A 14,654-nucleotide genomic window follows, 5' to 3' on the forward strand; every position below is an offset into this window, starting at 1 on the left:
TGCAGATACATTTATCTTATTTCATTGTCTCCCAAAAGATGAACTTTTGAGTGTGGAGGATTCAAAGTCTTCAACTCTGTTGTTTTCTTTTCCAAGTCAACATTATCTGTATTATCCAGTATTCCTAAAGACACTGTGAAATGGGGCAGAAAAGAAAACCATCTGATTTTCTTATCGGAATGTGTGTTTTGTTAGCTTTTTACTTTTCACTTATGTGGTCCACCTTTGTCTGGTTGATTCAATAAGGTCCAATGTAATACAATGTTTTGCTAGATTGAAGTCGCCCATCTAAATATCTGTTTCCTCAGCTTGTGCTATGTGAAATAAAAACTTAAAAAACCACAAGTGAACTTATGTTGCCTATTTTGTTCCTGAACAGGTGGAGAGCTTATTTCAGAAGTATCACAATCGGCGCAGCTCACGAATCAAAGCTCCCTCTCGCAATACAATCCAGAAGTTTGTGTCCCGTATGTCCAATTCTCACACGTCTTCCTCGTCCAGTAATTCAACATCAAGCAATGAGAACAGGTGCGGAAGGTTATTTTTCCTTTGCTGTAGTCAAGTTAGTTTAGTTTTCGAGGCCAGAAAAATTAAAGAGCAAAAGATTACTCCTTTCTGTTTTTTCATCTGGCCTCTTAGTAATCCAACACCAGCTGCAATTTCAAGGACAGCATTTTCATGAACTATTTTTTAAATTCTTTTTATACTGTCAATTTTCATTTCATTGTAATTGCACATATGAAGACTATTGAATCATTTTATCCTTAAAATGTCTAAAATTTCAGAACGATTATGACCAGACCTCAATAGAGAAAATGCTGTGGTCGTTATCATCCCATTATGTTTGTTGTGTTGCTGAATAATCATGGTTACAACTTTGTTTTTCAATTCTGGAATAACATACAGCCAGAAAATCCCAATCCTGGTCCTGCAGTTTTCTGGCCTTAACTGATTTTTGTTGCAACTGAGCTCTTATGGAATTAAAATCACTGAACTCTTAACTCCTGTTCCACCTTTCTGTTTAAAGAGTAGAAACTCTTAAAAAAACAGAGACTTCAATTAAAAATTTAGTTATCTTAATTAGGAGCTTAGTTTGAATAAGAACCCAAAGAAATGAGAATTACAAGAGTGCCTCAGGACCATGACTAGAAACGGCAAGTAATCGTTAATGTTGCTATCAAAGGTGCTGTTTACACCCATTTACAAACTTAATGGGCTCACCCATGATGTGGCTAAGACAGTCCTCCGTATGTTCCTTGTGATGGCATTATTTTCCCCTTTCCATTCTTATTGCATCTAAGCAGCTAAGTCTTCCATTGACACTGCAGTAAGGAGCATTTTCGTTTTTCACCAACTTATTAAAAAGTCATCACTGCCTTAATTAAGGTCACGTGGACGACAGCCATAGAGACTGAACTGTATTTTTGTTAAAATCTGTCTGCATGATAGACTTCTGTCCTTTGGTCCTTGGATTTGAAGGGTAATTTCAAGGTGCTGTTGTTTTGGCTTGCAGCATGAAGGATGAAGAAGAGCAGATGTGCCCTATCTGTTTGCTGGACATGCTAGATGAAGAGAGTTTAACAGTCTGTGAAGAAGGCTGCAGGAACAAGCTTCATCATCACTGCATGTCTATCTGTAAGTCAGTTATAGGCCTTAAAATGGTGCATTTAGCAGTATCTTTAGAATGAACCTTCAGAAAGTAGCTGTCATCTGTTGCTCATCTGCATTGTTCCATAATTTTGGTGCAGTCAAACTTTTTGCATGGTCACTTGTTTGTTAGCCCTAATGTCAGAATGGATGCTCAGACATTGTGTAATGCAATGCAGTAACCTTTATAGCACCTCTATCTGCAGGGTTTCATTATTTTAATCTCTCTCTCTCATTTGACAGGTAGCCACGAATTGTCTTCTGTGCAAAACACATTAATGATGTCTGTCGGTATTGATTTTCAGGGGCTGAAGAATGTAGACGGAACCGTGAAACATTGATCTGTCCCCTTTGCAGAGCCAAGTGGAAATCACACGATTTTTACAGGTAAAGGCAACACTTTCAGAAAACAAGGCGTCTGAATCTTGACACTTACTGTGTGTTAAGATGCAGCAGTTTCAAGTTTCTTGGCCATTAATTGGTGTCTATAAGTCTCTGTAATTTCAGTTCAGAAACCCAATAGGCAAAGGGCATTTTTCATCATTGCTGACATTTTTCTCATATAAGGATAAAAATAACTTATGACCTTCAACTTCCAAAGCTTAATATTCTGTTTAATTAAAAGATTTCCCAGTAGAAAAGAAGCATTGTAAGCCAAATTTCATAAAGCTACAGCAACAAAGTGGACTTAATGAGTAGTGCGGAAGATCTCCAGGTTCTCTTGTGGTGTTAAACCTTTTGAATTGAACTTAACATGGGTTAACAGCTGAGACTAAAGCCCTGGGCTAAGAATGTGAGAGTCAACAGTACTAAATTAGACCTCCTCTATAAATCCTCCCTTTGATTACATCAAGAGGATGAAATTAATTGTGCTCCCGTTTAACCATTAGAGTCTAATTTAAAATGTGTCAGTGGTGGAAATTCTTGGCCTATTAATATTTTGTAGGCCTTATATTAGTGACCTAAGACTTTACAAGAGTACATCTGATATGTCAAGTTGCTCATGGTGCCATTTTACCACCCCAACAAATGTGTATAACAAAAATAACAGAATGTGGACTCTGAGCCTTCTGAAATAGAATGTTTTGCACTGTTTCTTTCAACATGTGATTCATTTAATGATGTGTATTCTGCGTTTCCTAATAAGGTAGCTCTCCTTTTAATTAGGATCTGTGTGGTTTATGGAAAGCTACTTTTTTTCTAAATCAAGACTTTTGTCTTGTCGAGCTGGCTTCTCTTCATATAGTCAGACTGCCAGGCACCAACACTTTGTGTCTGTCCTGACCAGCAGTGAGAGAGGGTAGCCAAAAATGATCTTTTCTTCATAAGCTGTCATTTGAAACCATGATTTCATTCCTTGTCTGCATTAGAGTTATTCACGGGTTTCTTCAGCTATTCACTGTCTTCAAGGTCTAAATGAATGCTTGAATTAGAACTGAGAACTATAATAGTCACACACACACATATTTATACCTACTTATCAATAGGTATCAAACAGAATGTGTTGCAATGGGAAAATGTTACCTTTCCACGTGTGCAGTGGAGATTTTTTTTTGTCTTCGATATTGTAAAAAGTCAGTGGAGGAAGTTCTCCAGGTTCATGTCGTTTAACTGGAAAACTGTTTTTTTTTTAACAGCCATGATTCATCCAGCACTCTGGACAGTGCTGCACTTCGACAGGGTCACACTCAGTCTCTTCAACACCAGTACTCGCCTCACACTGATGCCCAGAGGAGAGTGCAGGAGAGTGACTTCAACTTGCCTCACTATGGCGTGCAGCAGATTCCCCTAACATACAAAGAGCTGGCAGAGCCCTGGATTAAGGTAAAACAGCAAAGGGCTGGGATCCCTCAGGGGAAAATGGATTGTATCTGGAAAAACAGCAGAGGCCCGAGATTTTAGCCCCAAACCTTGTGTGTTTCCCGGAACGCTGTGTTCTGCTTATTAGTCTTGCTCACAGTTTGATTTTCAGCTGTTATTTTGTACATCTTTTACAAAATTTACAAAGGCACAGAGGTTTTATTTGTTGTCTTTCTTCAGGCTAAATAACATAAAGCCGAAAAGACCCACTTTGGCCTTACAAAGTGTGTTGTTCACATCCTAATAATTAAGAGTCCTCAACTGAGTAAACCGTCCCATAGTCTTTACTGTTTTGGGCCAAACATTTTAGTCACAAAGAAGTGCAGGTCCAGTAGGTTTAGCCGGTCATAGCTGATCCTTTTTGTTGTAAAAGAGATCTGAAGAATTGAGCTGAACTCCGAATACCTACGATGTAGGTTTTGATTCAGTGCAATGTTCAACGTTTCTAGAATTTCTAGAATTCTGTTTTTCCACACAATTAAAGCACTCTGGGCTGCAGCTGCAGGTTTAATGTGGCTCCTTCCCATTTGCTATACGTGTCCAGGTGTTTGGAATGGAGCTGGTCGGCTGCCTGTTCTCCAGGAACTGGAATATCCGGGAGATGGCCCTCCGGCGGCTGTCCCACGATGTCAGTGGCGCGCTGCTGCTGGCCAACGGCGAGCGCACGGCCTCCTCCTGCTCGGCCGCTGGGAGCGGCCAGGGGGCAGCCGCCGCCCACACGGCGGCCGGCGCCTCTCCGAGCGTAGTCTCCGGGGACGTGGTGGTGGAGTCATGCTGCTCGGTGCTCTCCATGGTGTGTGCCGACCCCGTCTACAAGGTCTACGTTGCTGCACTGGTACGTATCGATCTGCGGCTGCCGGTTCAGAATGAGCAGAGTGTGACTGTATGTGTCTTTACCTCTGTCTTGCCATGAGGCGCTTTGCTGGCTGATGAGCAGTGCAGTCCGTGGTGCCTCTTAACAGCAAAATTGTACCAAGAACTTTACATTTTGCAAAATAGTTTCGGTATCTCTGATATCCCAGATGTGTCAGGCTATTCCACCCTGAAGTTTGTATCACCATATAGCTGACTTGAATACTGGGACGATGCAATTTATTACTCCTACTAGAACCCGAAAGAGTCTTGTCAGACTTCTGTGCCGATTCCATACAATATAGAACTGTCCTTCCACTGTGTGATAAATGTTGACTTCTTCCTTGGTGAAACCAGAAATACTTGTTTCCTATATCACCCATTTCCCCTTCATTGTTTAGAATTTTACCATTTTTGTCTTAGATATATTTATTTTAGCCTACATTGCAGTATCCCTTATGTTTATTCATGGACATTCTAATATCATTTTTCTGCCTTTGTGATACATTTTTTAACCTGAGACCATTGTGTTAGAAGCACAAGCCATCACCATGTTACTGTTCATGTTACACCATGTTACATGTTGGTGCTCAAGTATAGCCATTCAAAGGCTTGTTTTGCAGATTACAAAACAAGTAATCATCATGATAGAGTTTGAGATTTCATTTGATTCATCTGGACAGGATCATTTAAAAAGCAGGAAGTCGAAGTGATCTGTGCAGATGCCCGAGTTAAACTGAAATGTGTGCAGGTTTAAAGAAAAGTACCACATTACCCACGTGTTTTTAAAATGGAACGTTTAGAGAATCGTATTTATATATTAATCATGTCCTTAAAAGTTAAAAATCAATTTTTATAAATAGGGTTTAAAGTACAATTATGAGAGCTCTCACGCTTTTCTGTCATTTTTTTAAGTAGCTGGGACTTCAAGGCAGACCAGAAGACGTTACTAACCTAATTACTTTCCTCTGTAGATCAACCCTCTATGGTATTCAGGCTTTTGGAGGGCTTGACATTTGCTTGCGGCATTTTGTTTCAGTGGCTGGCATTTCTGCACACAAAACAGTATTGTCTGTTAAGGTTCTTAGGCGTGCGTTGGGCAGAGAGGCTGCAGTCTTATTCCTTTGCTGGAGTGAAGAAGGGAGGTAGCTTTTGCTGCAGATAACTAGCAAAAGGCTAGTGTTGACGGGAGAACGAGGACCAGAGCGCTTAATCACCGCTTTGTTTTGAAGCCTGCTTATGTTGAGCTGAAAAAGAGTGTGGTGAAACGTAGGTGCATATTTAGCAACTTAGGCTGTAAAATAAAACCATTTTGTTATTATTGGAAAAATGAGTTAAATTAGTTTACAATTTTAAATGCCACACTTATGTAGGGCAAAAAGGGACTCGCATGGGCAGGGAATATTTTGCTTCTAATTTCTCCAGTCTTTCCTACGGTGCATATTAGTCAGACAGCATTTAGTCTAACTTTGAGTAATGGTTTTGGGTTTAGTATTGTCCTTTCATAATATACTTCTGCAATTGTGATGGTAGAAATTCTGAAAATGACATCTTTTTTTATCCAGCATATTTATCTATATGGCTGAACTCGATTTGCTCAGTGTGTAGCATGGTATGCATAATGCTGATTATTCCCCAGCATGAATGCAGCTGACATGGCCTTTCACTGTATGTCATGTGAAAATAAGACATTACACTCCCAAACATTACTCTCCTTCCCCGACTAATATAAACCAAGCAACAGCCTGTCATATGGATAGGAGCAGCCTGTGAGACTGGCGATTCTGAAGAGCTGGTTGTCCAAGAGACTGATCTGGAGCCGGCCATTCATGCCAGTGTCTGCGCTGAGTGCGCGTGGCAAGCGCTCCAGAAATAGCGAGGGCAGGTTTGTGAAAACAGATGGACCTCCCTATAGAGCCGAGAGCTGTTTACTGTTGAACCTGGGTGCCGTTCCCATTGGCAGCTCTCACTAATTCACTGCTCCCAGCGTGATTTTTGAATCTGAACAGCCAGAGCGTGCTGGCCATTGCATTGTGAGCATTCTTTTCCATTAACAGGGGGACAAAGTACTTTTTTTCCTGCAGTGAAAAAGCTGCTTTTGGCCTGCAAGGAGCTGAGTTTTTGCCATATGTAGGCTTTTCTTTGTGTTAATTGCTCTTGCATTTATCAGTGAGTCTTCATAACAAAAATCTTTTTTTCTTTTGCCTTGGGGTTCTATGAAGCCTACACATGTGCCCTTAGAATAAAGGCTGCAAAATTCACTTGCTTTTATCAGAACTCCAGAAGCAGCACTTTAAGGCATAATGATCTTAAGCAGTGTTTGCCACGTTGGGCTTGTTTACAACTGAGGGACAGCCAGAGAAGGTTTTTTTCTATCGCAGTATTTATTAAAAATGTTGTCCTCTACCAGCTGAAATTTGAATTGTATAATTTGACATTTTACGACAAAGGAAAACACTGTTTACTCTGTTCAGTGAAGCTGTTTGAATATGAATGTAGATTATGATGTTGTGCTGGAACATTCAGATCTTGACCTGAAACTCAATGATGAGATTCACAATGTTCCTCTGCATATTAGTCTATAATATATACTCTTAACATACTGCTAATGTGTTTACTTTTATTAATTATTTCTTTGTTGGCTCTGAATTTCAAGTTCCTAAGGTCTGCAGGTCAGTTTTCACTGAAATAATGTAAGTTGTCACAACAATAGTTTACAAAAGTATTGACTTTTGCATGAAAGTAATGTTAAAAACTCAGCTTGCACTTGTTTCTAAATGTTTTACAATTTATTCTCCACCACATATTAAAGTGACCAAAAGTATTTTGTCCTTGTGAGAACAGGTTAGTTTTTTACTGCTATCCTGAGTTCTGATGAGAGTTCTGTTGTCTCTGCTGCAGAAAACGTTAAGAGCCATGCTGGTTTATACTCCCTGCCACACACTGTCAGAGAGAAGCCGACTGCAGCAGCTCCTCAGGCCTGTGGTGGAAACCATACTGGTGAAATGTGCAGATGCTAACAGGTAAATCACCAGCAAACAGATTCCTGTCTTGGTTGTGGGGCACCGTAACTGAGTTGTTTCAATACATATGCATCATTAGCGTTATTGACCCCCAGCAGGGATGAAAGCCTCTTTGAGATTGTTCCACAGGTCTCCTTTTCAAATTGTTTCCATCCAGCTTCCTGCTACAAACCCAGTGCTTCTACTTTGCTGTCTTGCAGGTGGTCTTGTTCTTGATTGTATTTGTGTCAGAGTTTCCTTGCTCTGACAATCATCTGTTCAAAGTTGTGCTAATTTGAATATTTGTACTGTACAGAACAAACCTCTTGTTCTAAAGAACTGTTTGATAGTGGCGACATCTTGTGGTGTAACATAGCAATGATACTGAACACATTGAATGGCTGGATCAGTGTTGAGTGAATATAGCGATTTAAGAAATTAACTTATAGATTTTCAGATTAATTCGGTTCCTGAATTACCTTGCACCTTTTGACTATTTTCAGAACAGACAAGTAATTTTAAAATTTCTTCTCCCAGTCGCACAAGTCAGCTGTCAGTTTCCACACTGTTGGAGCTATGTAAAGGTCAGGTTGGAGAACTGGCAGTTGGCAGAGAAATCCTCAAAGCAGGTAAGATTTATTTGTTGAATACAGGAAAGCCATGAACCTGGGCTTTATCACTGACTGCAGTTTGAGCACCTTCCCTCCATGTTAGGATGTACTTTTACATGTGCTGTAGTCCACCTCTTCTAAAACTTGAATGTGGCCAAATTGAATTATTACCCACCATGATCAATACAGGAATCAACTGAACTGAATCAATCACCAAGGTCATACAGGAATGACCTGTCAGTCATATGTTGCTAGAGGCAAATTTCTATGGGTAGGATGGCAACACAAAATATACCTTTTAAGAAAAACAAAATATTTTTTTACTCTGCAGTAATGTAAGTGTGGGGTGTTTAAGATCTGCAGTACAGTGCTTTTTGAGCTACTCTCGGTTCTAGTGCTTTGCTTACTTCGTCACCTGTGTTATGGAATGCGTTTGTCATTGCTAAAACTTTTACAGGCCTGTTTTTATATATAAATGATTTTGGCTGTGTATGCTGTGGTATATTTATATTCTCTCCCACGCTTTTCCTTTCTGGATTGAATTTGTTCATTTATGTAGCACTTGTAAGTAATTATATAAAACTGTGAATTTGTATCTTTTGTATAATGTCCAGAATAACATTTTATAACTGGATAAATTCAGCATTGCGTAGAATTGTAGTTTAAGGTGCAAGCTAGACCCTCGGTTTGGTTGTACGTTTGTGTAGTTAAACAACAGAAACTGACCCACCTGTTCTGTAACTGTTTTTGCAGGATCCATAGGTATTGGAGGGGTGGACTATGTCTTAAACTGTATCCTGGGGTCCCAGACTGAAGCAAACAATTGGCAGGCACTGCTGGGACGCCTCTGCCTGATTGACAGGCTTTTACTGGAATTTCCTGCTGAATTTTATCCTCATATTGTTTCCAATGAGGAGAGTCAACAGTCAGAGACACTCGTGGAAAGGTAGGGTGTATCAAGATTTTGTTTCATTAAGAGCTTTCTCGTGTTCAGGGAAATTGTCTGTTGTAGCACCAGAAGTATTTTATGGGAATGTTTTCCTGTTGTACTATCTGTTAGAAGTCCTAACAATAATAAAGCAGTGCAATGTCATAGTAATATATTATGTAATACTGCCATCCAGACTTAAGAATCCTTAGCATATAATAATGTGTTTTTGCTCTGGAAGTGATTCACAATAACTAAATGACTAAAGGCAACTTTAGATAGTGTTCCACTGATACATGGCCTTATCTGCCACTCTTAGCCCATTGAATACCAGATAATGAAATCTGCACTTTGCTAGCTTCATCCAGAGAAGTGGGTATTTACTTGACAGTCTTTCTGCTTATATCATTTTTAGTTTTTACGACATTGGTTTTCCTTTTCGAAACAAAGTAATGATGGAAGGACAAATACAAAAAAAGAGCACAGAGCAATTGGTCAATGACGACCTGTTTGCTGTTAAACACCAGAAGTTGTTTATTGACTTTTAATTTTGGCTTCCCACAGATATCAGAAGTTGTTATCTCTCCTGAGTTTTGCACTGCAGTCCATTGACAATTCCCACTCCATGGTCGGCAAGCTGTCCCGGAGGGTTTTCCTGAGTGCGGCAAGAATGGTCGCCAGGGTGCCTCACGTGTTTGTGAAACTCTTGGACATGCTGAGTGTCACCAGCTCCACGCACTATGCGCGCATGAGGCGGCGCTTGATGGCCATAGCGGAAGAGATGGACATCATAGAAGCAATTCAGTTGGGCATGGAGGATGTTCCCACTGGAGAGGGACGACACGATGAATTTGTAGAGCCCGCAGCCCCCCAAAACTCGCCAAATGTCACGGAAAACAATACCCCTGTCCACACAGTCCAGTTGTGTGGGAGGAGTGCCAGAGGCCTGGCCGACCTCAAACCTGGAATCAGTCCAGAGGACATCACAGAACGGCTGGCTGGGATTTCTATGGGGCTTCCAGGGCCAAGTGCCACCGCTGAGCAGCCAAAGGCTCCAGTTCAGGCAAAGACCAGGCCTCTAAGTCAGTGTCTGAACTCCCCCTCATCAAATCAGTCCCCAAGTCCATTCCCAACTCTTCCCTCTCCCTCTGCCTCTCACCCTCCACCTTTCCCTCTAAATGAGAACTGTAAGGTAAGACCTCAGGGCTTCATCCAGGGCAAACTGGCCTCGGCGTCCCCCGGCTCCCAGCGCAAGTTTCTCCAAGTCCAGAAGGGCACACAAGCACACAAAGAACCTGAAAAACTGTCCCCCATTTTCACCCAGTCAAGGCCCCTGCCTACCAGCCAGATCCACAGACCAAAACCCTCCCGCCCCTCCCCGGGCGACGGAGGGAAGCAGCTCTGTGAAGCTGCAAAAAGCAGCCTGAAGCTGGACCTGAAAGACGCCTCGCACGCCGACAGCAGCGGCGCACTGATCCCCAGCGAGGACACGGTCTTCACCCCCGTGGAGGACAAGTACCTCCGCCTGGACACCTCGGCAGAGCTCAACTCCAGTATGGAGGACCTGCTGGAGGCCTCCATCACCCCCAGTGACAGCACGGTCACCTTCAGGTCCGAGGTGGCGGTGCTGTCGCCCGAGCGGGCCGGCACTGACGACGCCTACGCCGACGACATGGACCAGAACCAGAAGTGCAAGGAGAAGATGGAGGCCGAGGAAGAGGAGGCTCTGGCCATCGTTATGGCCATGTCGGCATCCCAGGATGCATTACCCACAATTCCACAGCTCCAGGTCGACAAAGGAGAGGATGTTATCATTATTCAGGTGGACGTAAGTCTTGCACGTTTGCTAATCTAATAGAAATTTTTTGACAAAAAGGTGTAAATTTGAAATGTTGTTGTAAGTAAAACAAATTTCTCCTTCCTGCTAGTGATCTCAGAAAACACCCTTTTATGTCTGTGTTCACATGACTTGTATTCAATTGGTTTTCATGCATCAGTGATAAATGGTGAAAATAATGTTAACAGTCTGTTTTGTAAACAGTTGTCTGTTGTGACAGAGCTGCCAAATCATTGTTTTGCCAGGATTGTTGCCTTTCCCAGCTTTGCAGCACCATAAAACTCTTCACAAAAGGTCTCCCTGGTTCTGACTAGTTTTAAATACCATTTCATGCAAGCCAGGAAGCATATACTATGCCTAATATCCATTCTATTATGATACAGTGGACAGCATTGTAAAATGCCTTATGACACTATGATTTGTTCCTGTATTTCAAATAGAGTAAATAACTCTATTATTTAAATAAATATGTAATTATAATTGCTCTAGAATTTAAAACTTGAGGTTTAATAAACACATGATTTTTCATGCATTTGCAGACCCCAGAGACTCTGCCTGGACATACCAAAGCAAAGTACCCCTACAGAGAGGGGGTAGAATGGCTCAAAGGGCAGCAGATCGGCCTTGGAGCATTCTCATCTTGTTACCAGGCTCAAGATGTGGGGACCGGCACACTGATGGCTGTCAAACAGGTAACCTAGATTTCCATCTGAGAATAGTGATGGGATGCCACTATATCAGTTTTGATCCCCCAGATTTGTTTTTGCTAAATTAATTCAATAAATCATGTGTGAAGATATGCTTATAAAATCAAAAACAGCCCAGCTCATACCTTTGTTGCTAATTCCTCGTATTTACAGTTCCTTGTGCTTTACGTGTTGCATTAAGCCAGGACACCAAGATTAATATCCTTGCTCTTACAGACAGTGCAATATAATGTTTAATGACCAATGCAGACCTTGGCTTAGCATCTCCTCCAAAGGCTGGTGTCTCCTACAGTGCAGTGTCTCCAGTCACCATAAAGGGACAGTGCTGCTTTTGGAAATTCTGAGGGCAGGTCAATCAGCACTTCATTCAGCAGCAGCCTGTTCTTCATTACTGGTCTTAGAGCTTCTGAGGTCTGACAGTGTCAGGCTTCAAGGTGGCTGAGCTGCTCTGCTGAATAATCAGCTTTCTATGCATTTTATTACCTGTTTTTCACCCCCTGTATACCATGGGACCTGCACATTATTAACGTGATGACCTTTCTCTTGTTACCTGCCTGCCTCAGGTGACCTATGTCCGGAACACATCCTCTGAGCAGGAAGAGGTTGTAGAAGCTTTAAGAGAAGAGATCCGGATGATGAGCCACCTCAATCACCCCAACATCATTCGCATGCTTGGCGCCACCTGCGAGAAGAACAACTACAACCTGTTTGTGGAGTGGATGGCAGGTGAGACTCTTGCCCTGGGGCAGCTATACAGGAAGTAAAGCAAACCTCAGTAAACTGTGTTCTGGGTTTGCTGTGTGTTCCCGGTCTAAATTTGCACTTTCTTTTCTCTTTATGGTGATGGTAATAAAACTTAGTCTTACAAGTGCTGGGGGAAAAAGGCTGTTTGAAAAGCAAGGGGAAGTTTAAGTTCTCGTAGAAGCCTTGCTTGATGAACAGAATGGCACCCGATGAACAGGGTGGCCTAATCAAGCAGTTTGTTAAAATTGAATTAAGTCTTTGTCTCTTCCTTCAAGGTGGCTCGGTTTCTCATTTACTGAACAAGTACGGCGCCTTCAAGGAACCGGTGATAATCAACTACACAGAGCAGCTGCTGCGTGGCCTCGCTTACCTGCATGAGAACCAGATTATCCACCGAGACATCAAAGGTGAGGGCAGCCTGAGCTCCGAGACAGGAGCTGAAGAGGTGCTGGTGCTTCCGGCTGAGAGAAGCAGCAGCTCGGGCTGGCAAGGGCCTATTCTGGCTGTGACCTCTTGACCCCAGAGTGCGGTTGAGAGGCCTTGTCCAGCGGCACCCTCGGAGCAGCCTGTCTCTCTGGGGGCGCTCTCGACGGGGGGGGGGGTCGTGCTGGAATTTGGGGGCTCCACTCCCTCACTGTGGCCTACGCTAACCACCAGCCCTTCTGTTGTGTTTATCTTAGGTGCCAACCTGCTGATTGACAGCACAGGGCAAAGGCTACGGATAGCCGACTTTGGAGCTGCTGCCAGGCTGGCATCAAAGGGCACTGGAGCGGGGGAGTTTCAGGGCCAGCTGCTAGGAACAATTGCCTTTATGGCTCCAGAGGTAACAAAAAAAAGTTTTTTTTCCCCAAGATATTTTCATAATTTATTCATATAAAAGCATATAGTCCTGGCCTGTTATTAGTTTTGGATCTGAGTAGGTTTAGCTAAGGGAACTATATAAATTAGTCTTTAGATATGTAAATGAACTTGTCTTTATTCATAAAACAAAACAAAAGAATCAAAGAGTATATTTATACGGTTCTGTGAAAAACCAGTATTAAAAGAACAAATACCAGTGGGGAGACAGTATTGTGCATTTAATTTTTCAAGTCTATTTGCATACTGTAGTAGGCGTCTTGGAAGTTGAAGAGCCAGTGTACTTTTTAACCATGATTTTTTCAAATGTTAATAATCAAATCAAAGGTTTAGGAAATCCAGCTAATCATGTAGACTTGAGAATCACATGTATTTTAGGGAATTGGTCAAAGTGGATTGAGAATTCTCAGTAACTTGGGGAAAAAAGAAAATTGAAATCCCTATGAGATGCCAGCAATAAATGGCCTTTTAATCCCTTGTTTTCATTGTCATCCAAAACATGTTTAATTAGCGGAGAAATCATTTGGCTGTGCCTGTTCTGAGAAAAGAACAGCCTGCTTTCTCCCCGAAAATAAAATGCTCAAGCAGTTTTTTCATCAACTTTCACAAGCTTGGATTTAGTGATTGAATTTAATTAAATACAGATCTCTGCCAGAAGCAAGTCTTTGAATAGATTTTCATTATTTGTTATATAATATGTGTTCAAAGATGAAGGAACACAAAGAAAACAAAAGTAATACTAAGAAAGGTTAGTAAGAACTTTTGTGCCATATATCATATATCTTATATCTATAGTATCAGATAAATTAAAGCTTTATTTTTTTTCTGTAGCACTGCATCACACTTAAGCCACATTTATTCAATTTTTAAGATTAGTTTTACAGATCAACAAGAGAATGTCATTTTATTTCAGTGTTTTTTTTTTGTTGGACATTAGTAAGTTTGCGGTCTTGGAACTGTTTAATATGAATTTTCAAGGCGATCGGCGTGGACAGGCCGAGAAAATCCTACGAGAGTGACTCTCTGACCCTAATTCTCCCCTGAATGGTGCAGTCTCATTCCACTGAGGCGACAGTCCCCTAAACGTCCGCTCTCTGGTTTTGTCTTTCATCGATGTGTGGGCCCTCTGATGCTTGAGAAACTGTCAAAAACAACTCATCACAATAAAATGTTTCACGTCTGTTGCAAGCTGTGCTTACTGCAACACTGTGTACCCTCGCTAGCCGTCAATTCTTGCGTGGTGAGCATGCAGGTCTTCACACCTGTGACCTGGGGCGTGCCCATCTGTGCCCGCGGCCCGTCTGACCGAGGTGTTTTCCAGGTGCTGCGGGGCCAGCAGTACGGCCGGAGTTGCGATGTGTGGAGTGTGGGCTGCGCCATCATAGAGATGTCCTGCGCGAAGCCTCCCTGGAATGCCGAGAAGCACTCAAACCACCTGGCCCTGATTTTCAAGGTAAGCAGCAGAAACAGAACCTCAGTGTAGCGTCTTTTTATTCCTGGTCGTTTCTGAAGGCAGGAAGATTTACTTAATGCAAGATTTGGATGTAACTTCCAATTTGCAACGCAGTGTTGAATCAGTTTTTTAATTTTGTAAAGGAGTCCTATAGT

General features: G+C 42.0%; 1 protein-coding gene across 4 annotated transcripts in view; it reads left to right on the forward strand.

The window, feature by feature from the left end:
* Positions 1–14,654, forward strand: part of map3k1 (mitogen-activated protein kinase kinase kinase 1, E3 ubiquitin protein ligase) — a 59,034-nt gene that overhangs the window by 41,320 nt on the left and 3,060 nt on the right. For all 4 annotated transcript variants that reach the window (XM_088911711.1, XM_088911715.1, XM_088911714.1 and 1 more), the window contains exons 6-19: positions 380–528; positions 1,514–1,635; positions 1,953–2,034; positions 3,285–3,471; positions 4,052–4,342; positions 7,261–7,382; positions 7,899–7,990; positions 8,726–8,918; positions 9,465–10,728; positions 11,277–11,429; positions 12,008–12,170; positions 12,464–12,595; positions 12,869–13,011; positions 14,368–14,499. In XM_088911711.1, coding sequence (XP_088767837.1) covers positions 380–528; positions 1,514–1,635; positions 1,953–2,034; positions 3,285–3,471; positions 4,052–4,342; positions 7,261–7,382; positions 7,899–7,990; positions 8,726–8,918; positions 9,465–10,728; positions 11,277–11,429; positions 12,008–12,170; positions 12,464–12,595; positions 12,869–13,011; positions 14,368–14,499 — 3,225 coding nt within the window. The remainder of the gene's footprint in view (positions 1–379; positions 529–1,513; positions 1,636–1,952; positions 2,035–3,284; positions 3,472–4,051; positions 4,343–7,260; positions 7,383–7,898; positions 7,991–8,725; positions 8,919–9,464; positions 10,729–11,276; positions 11,430–12,007; positions 12,171–12,463; positions 12,596–12,868; positions 13,012–14,367; positions 14,500–14,654) is intronic.

The sequence above is a fragment of the Atractosteus spatula genome, chromosome 3 (genome assembly GCF_055471065.1).
Source record: "Atractosteus spatula isolate fAtrSpa1 chromosome 3, fAtrSpa1.hap1, whole genome shotgun sequence".
Lineage (NCBI taxonomy): Eukaryota > Metazoa > Chordata > Actinopteri > Semionotiformes > Lepisosteidae > Atractosteus > Atractosteus spatula.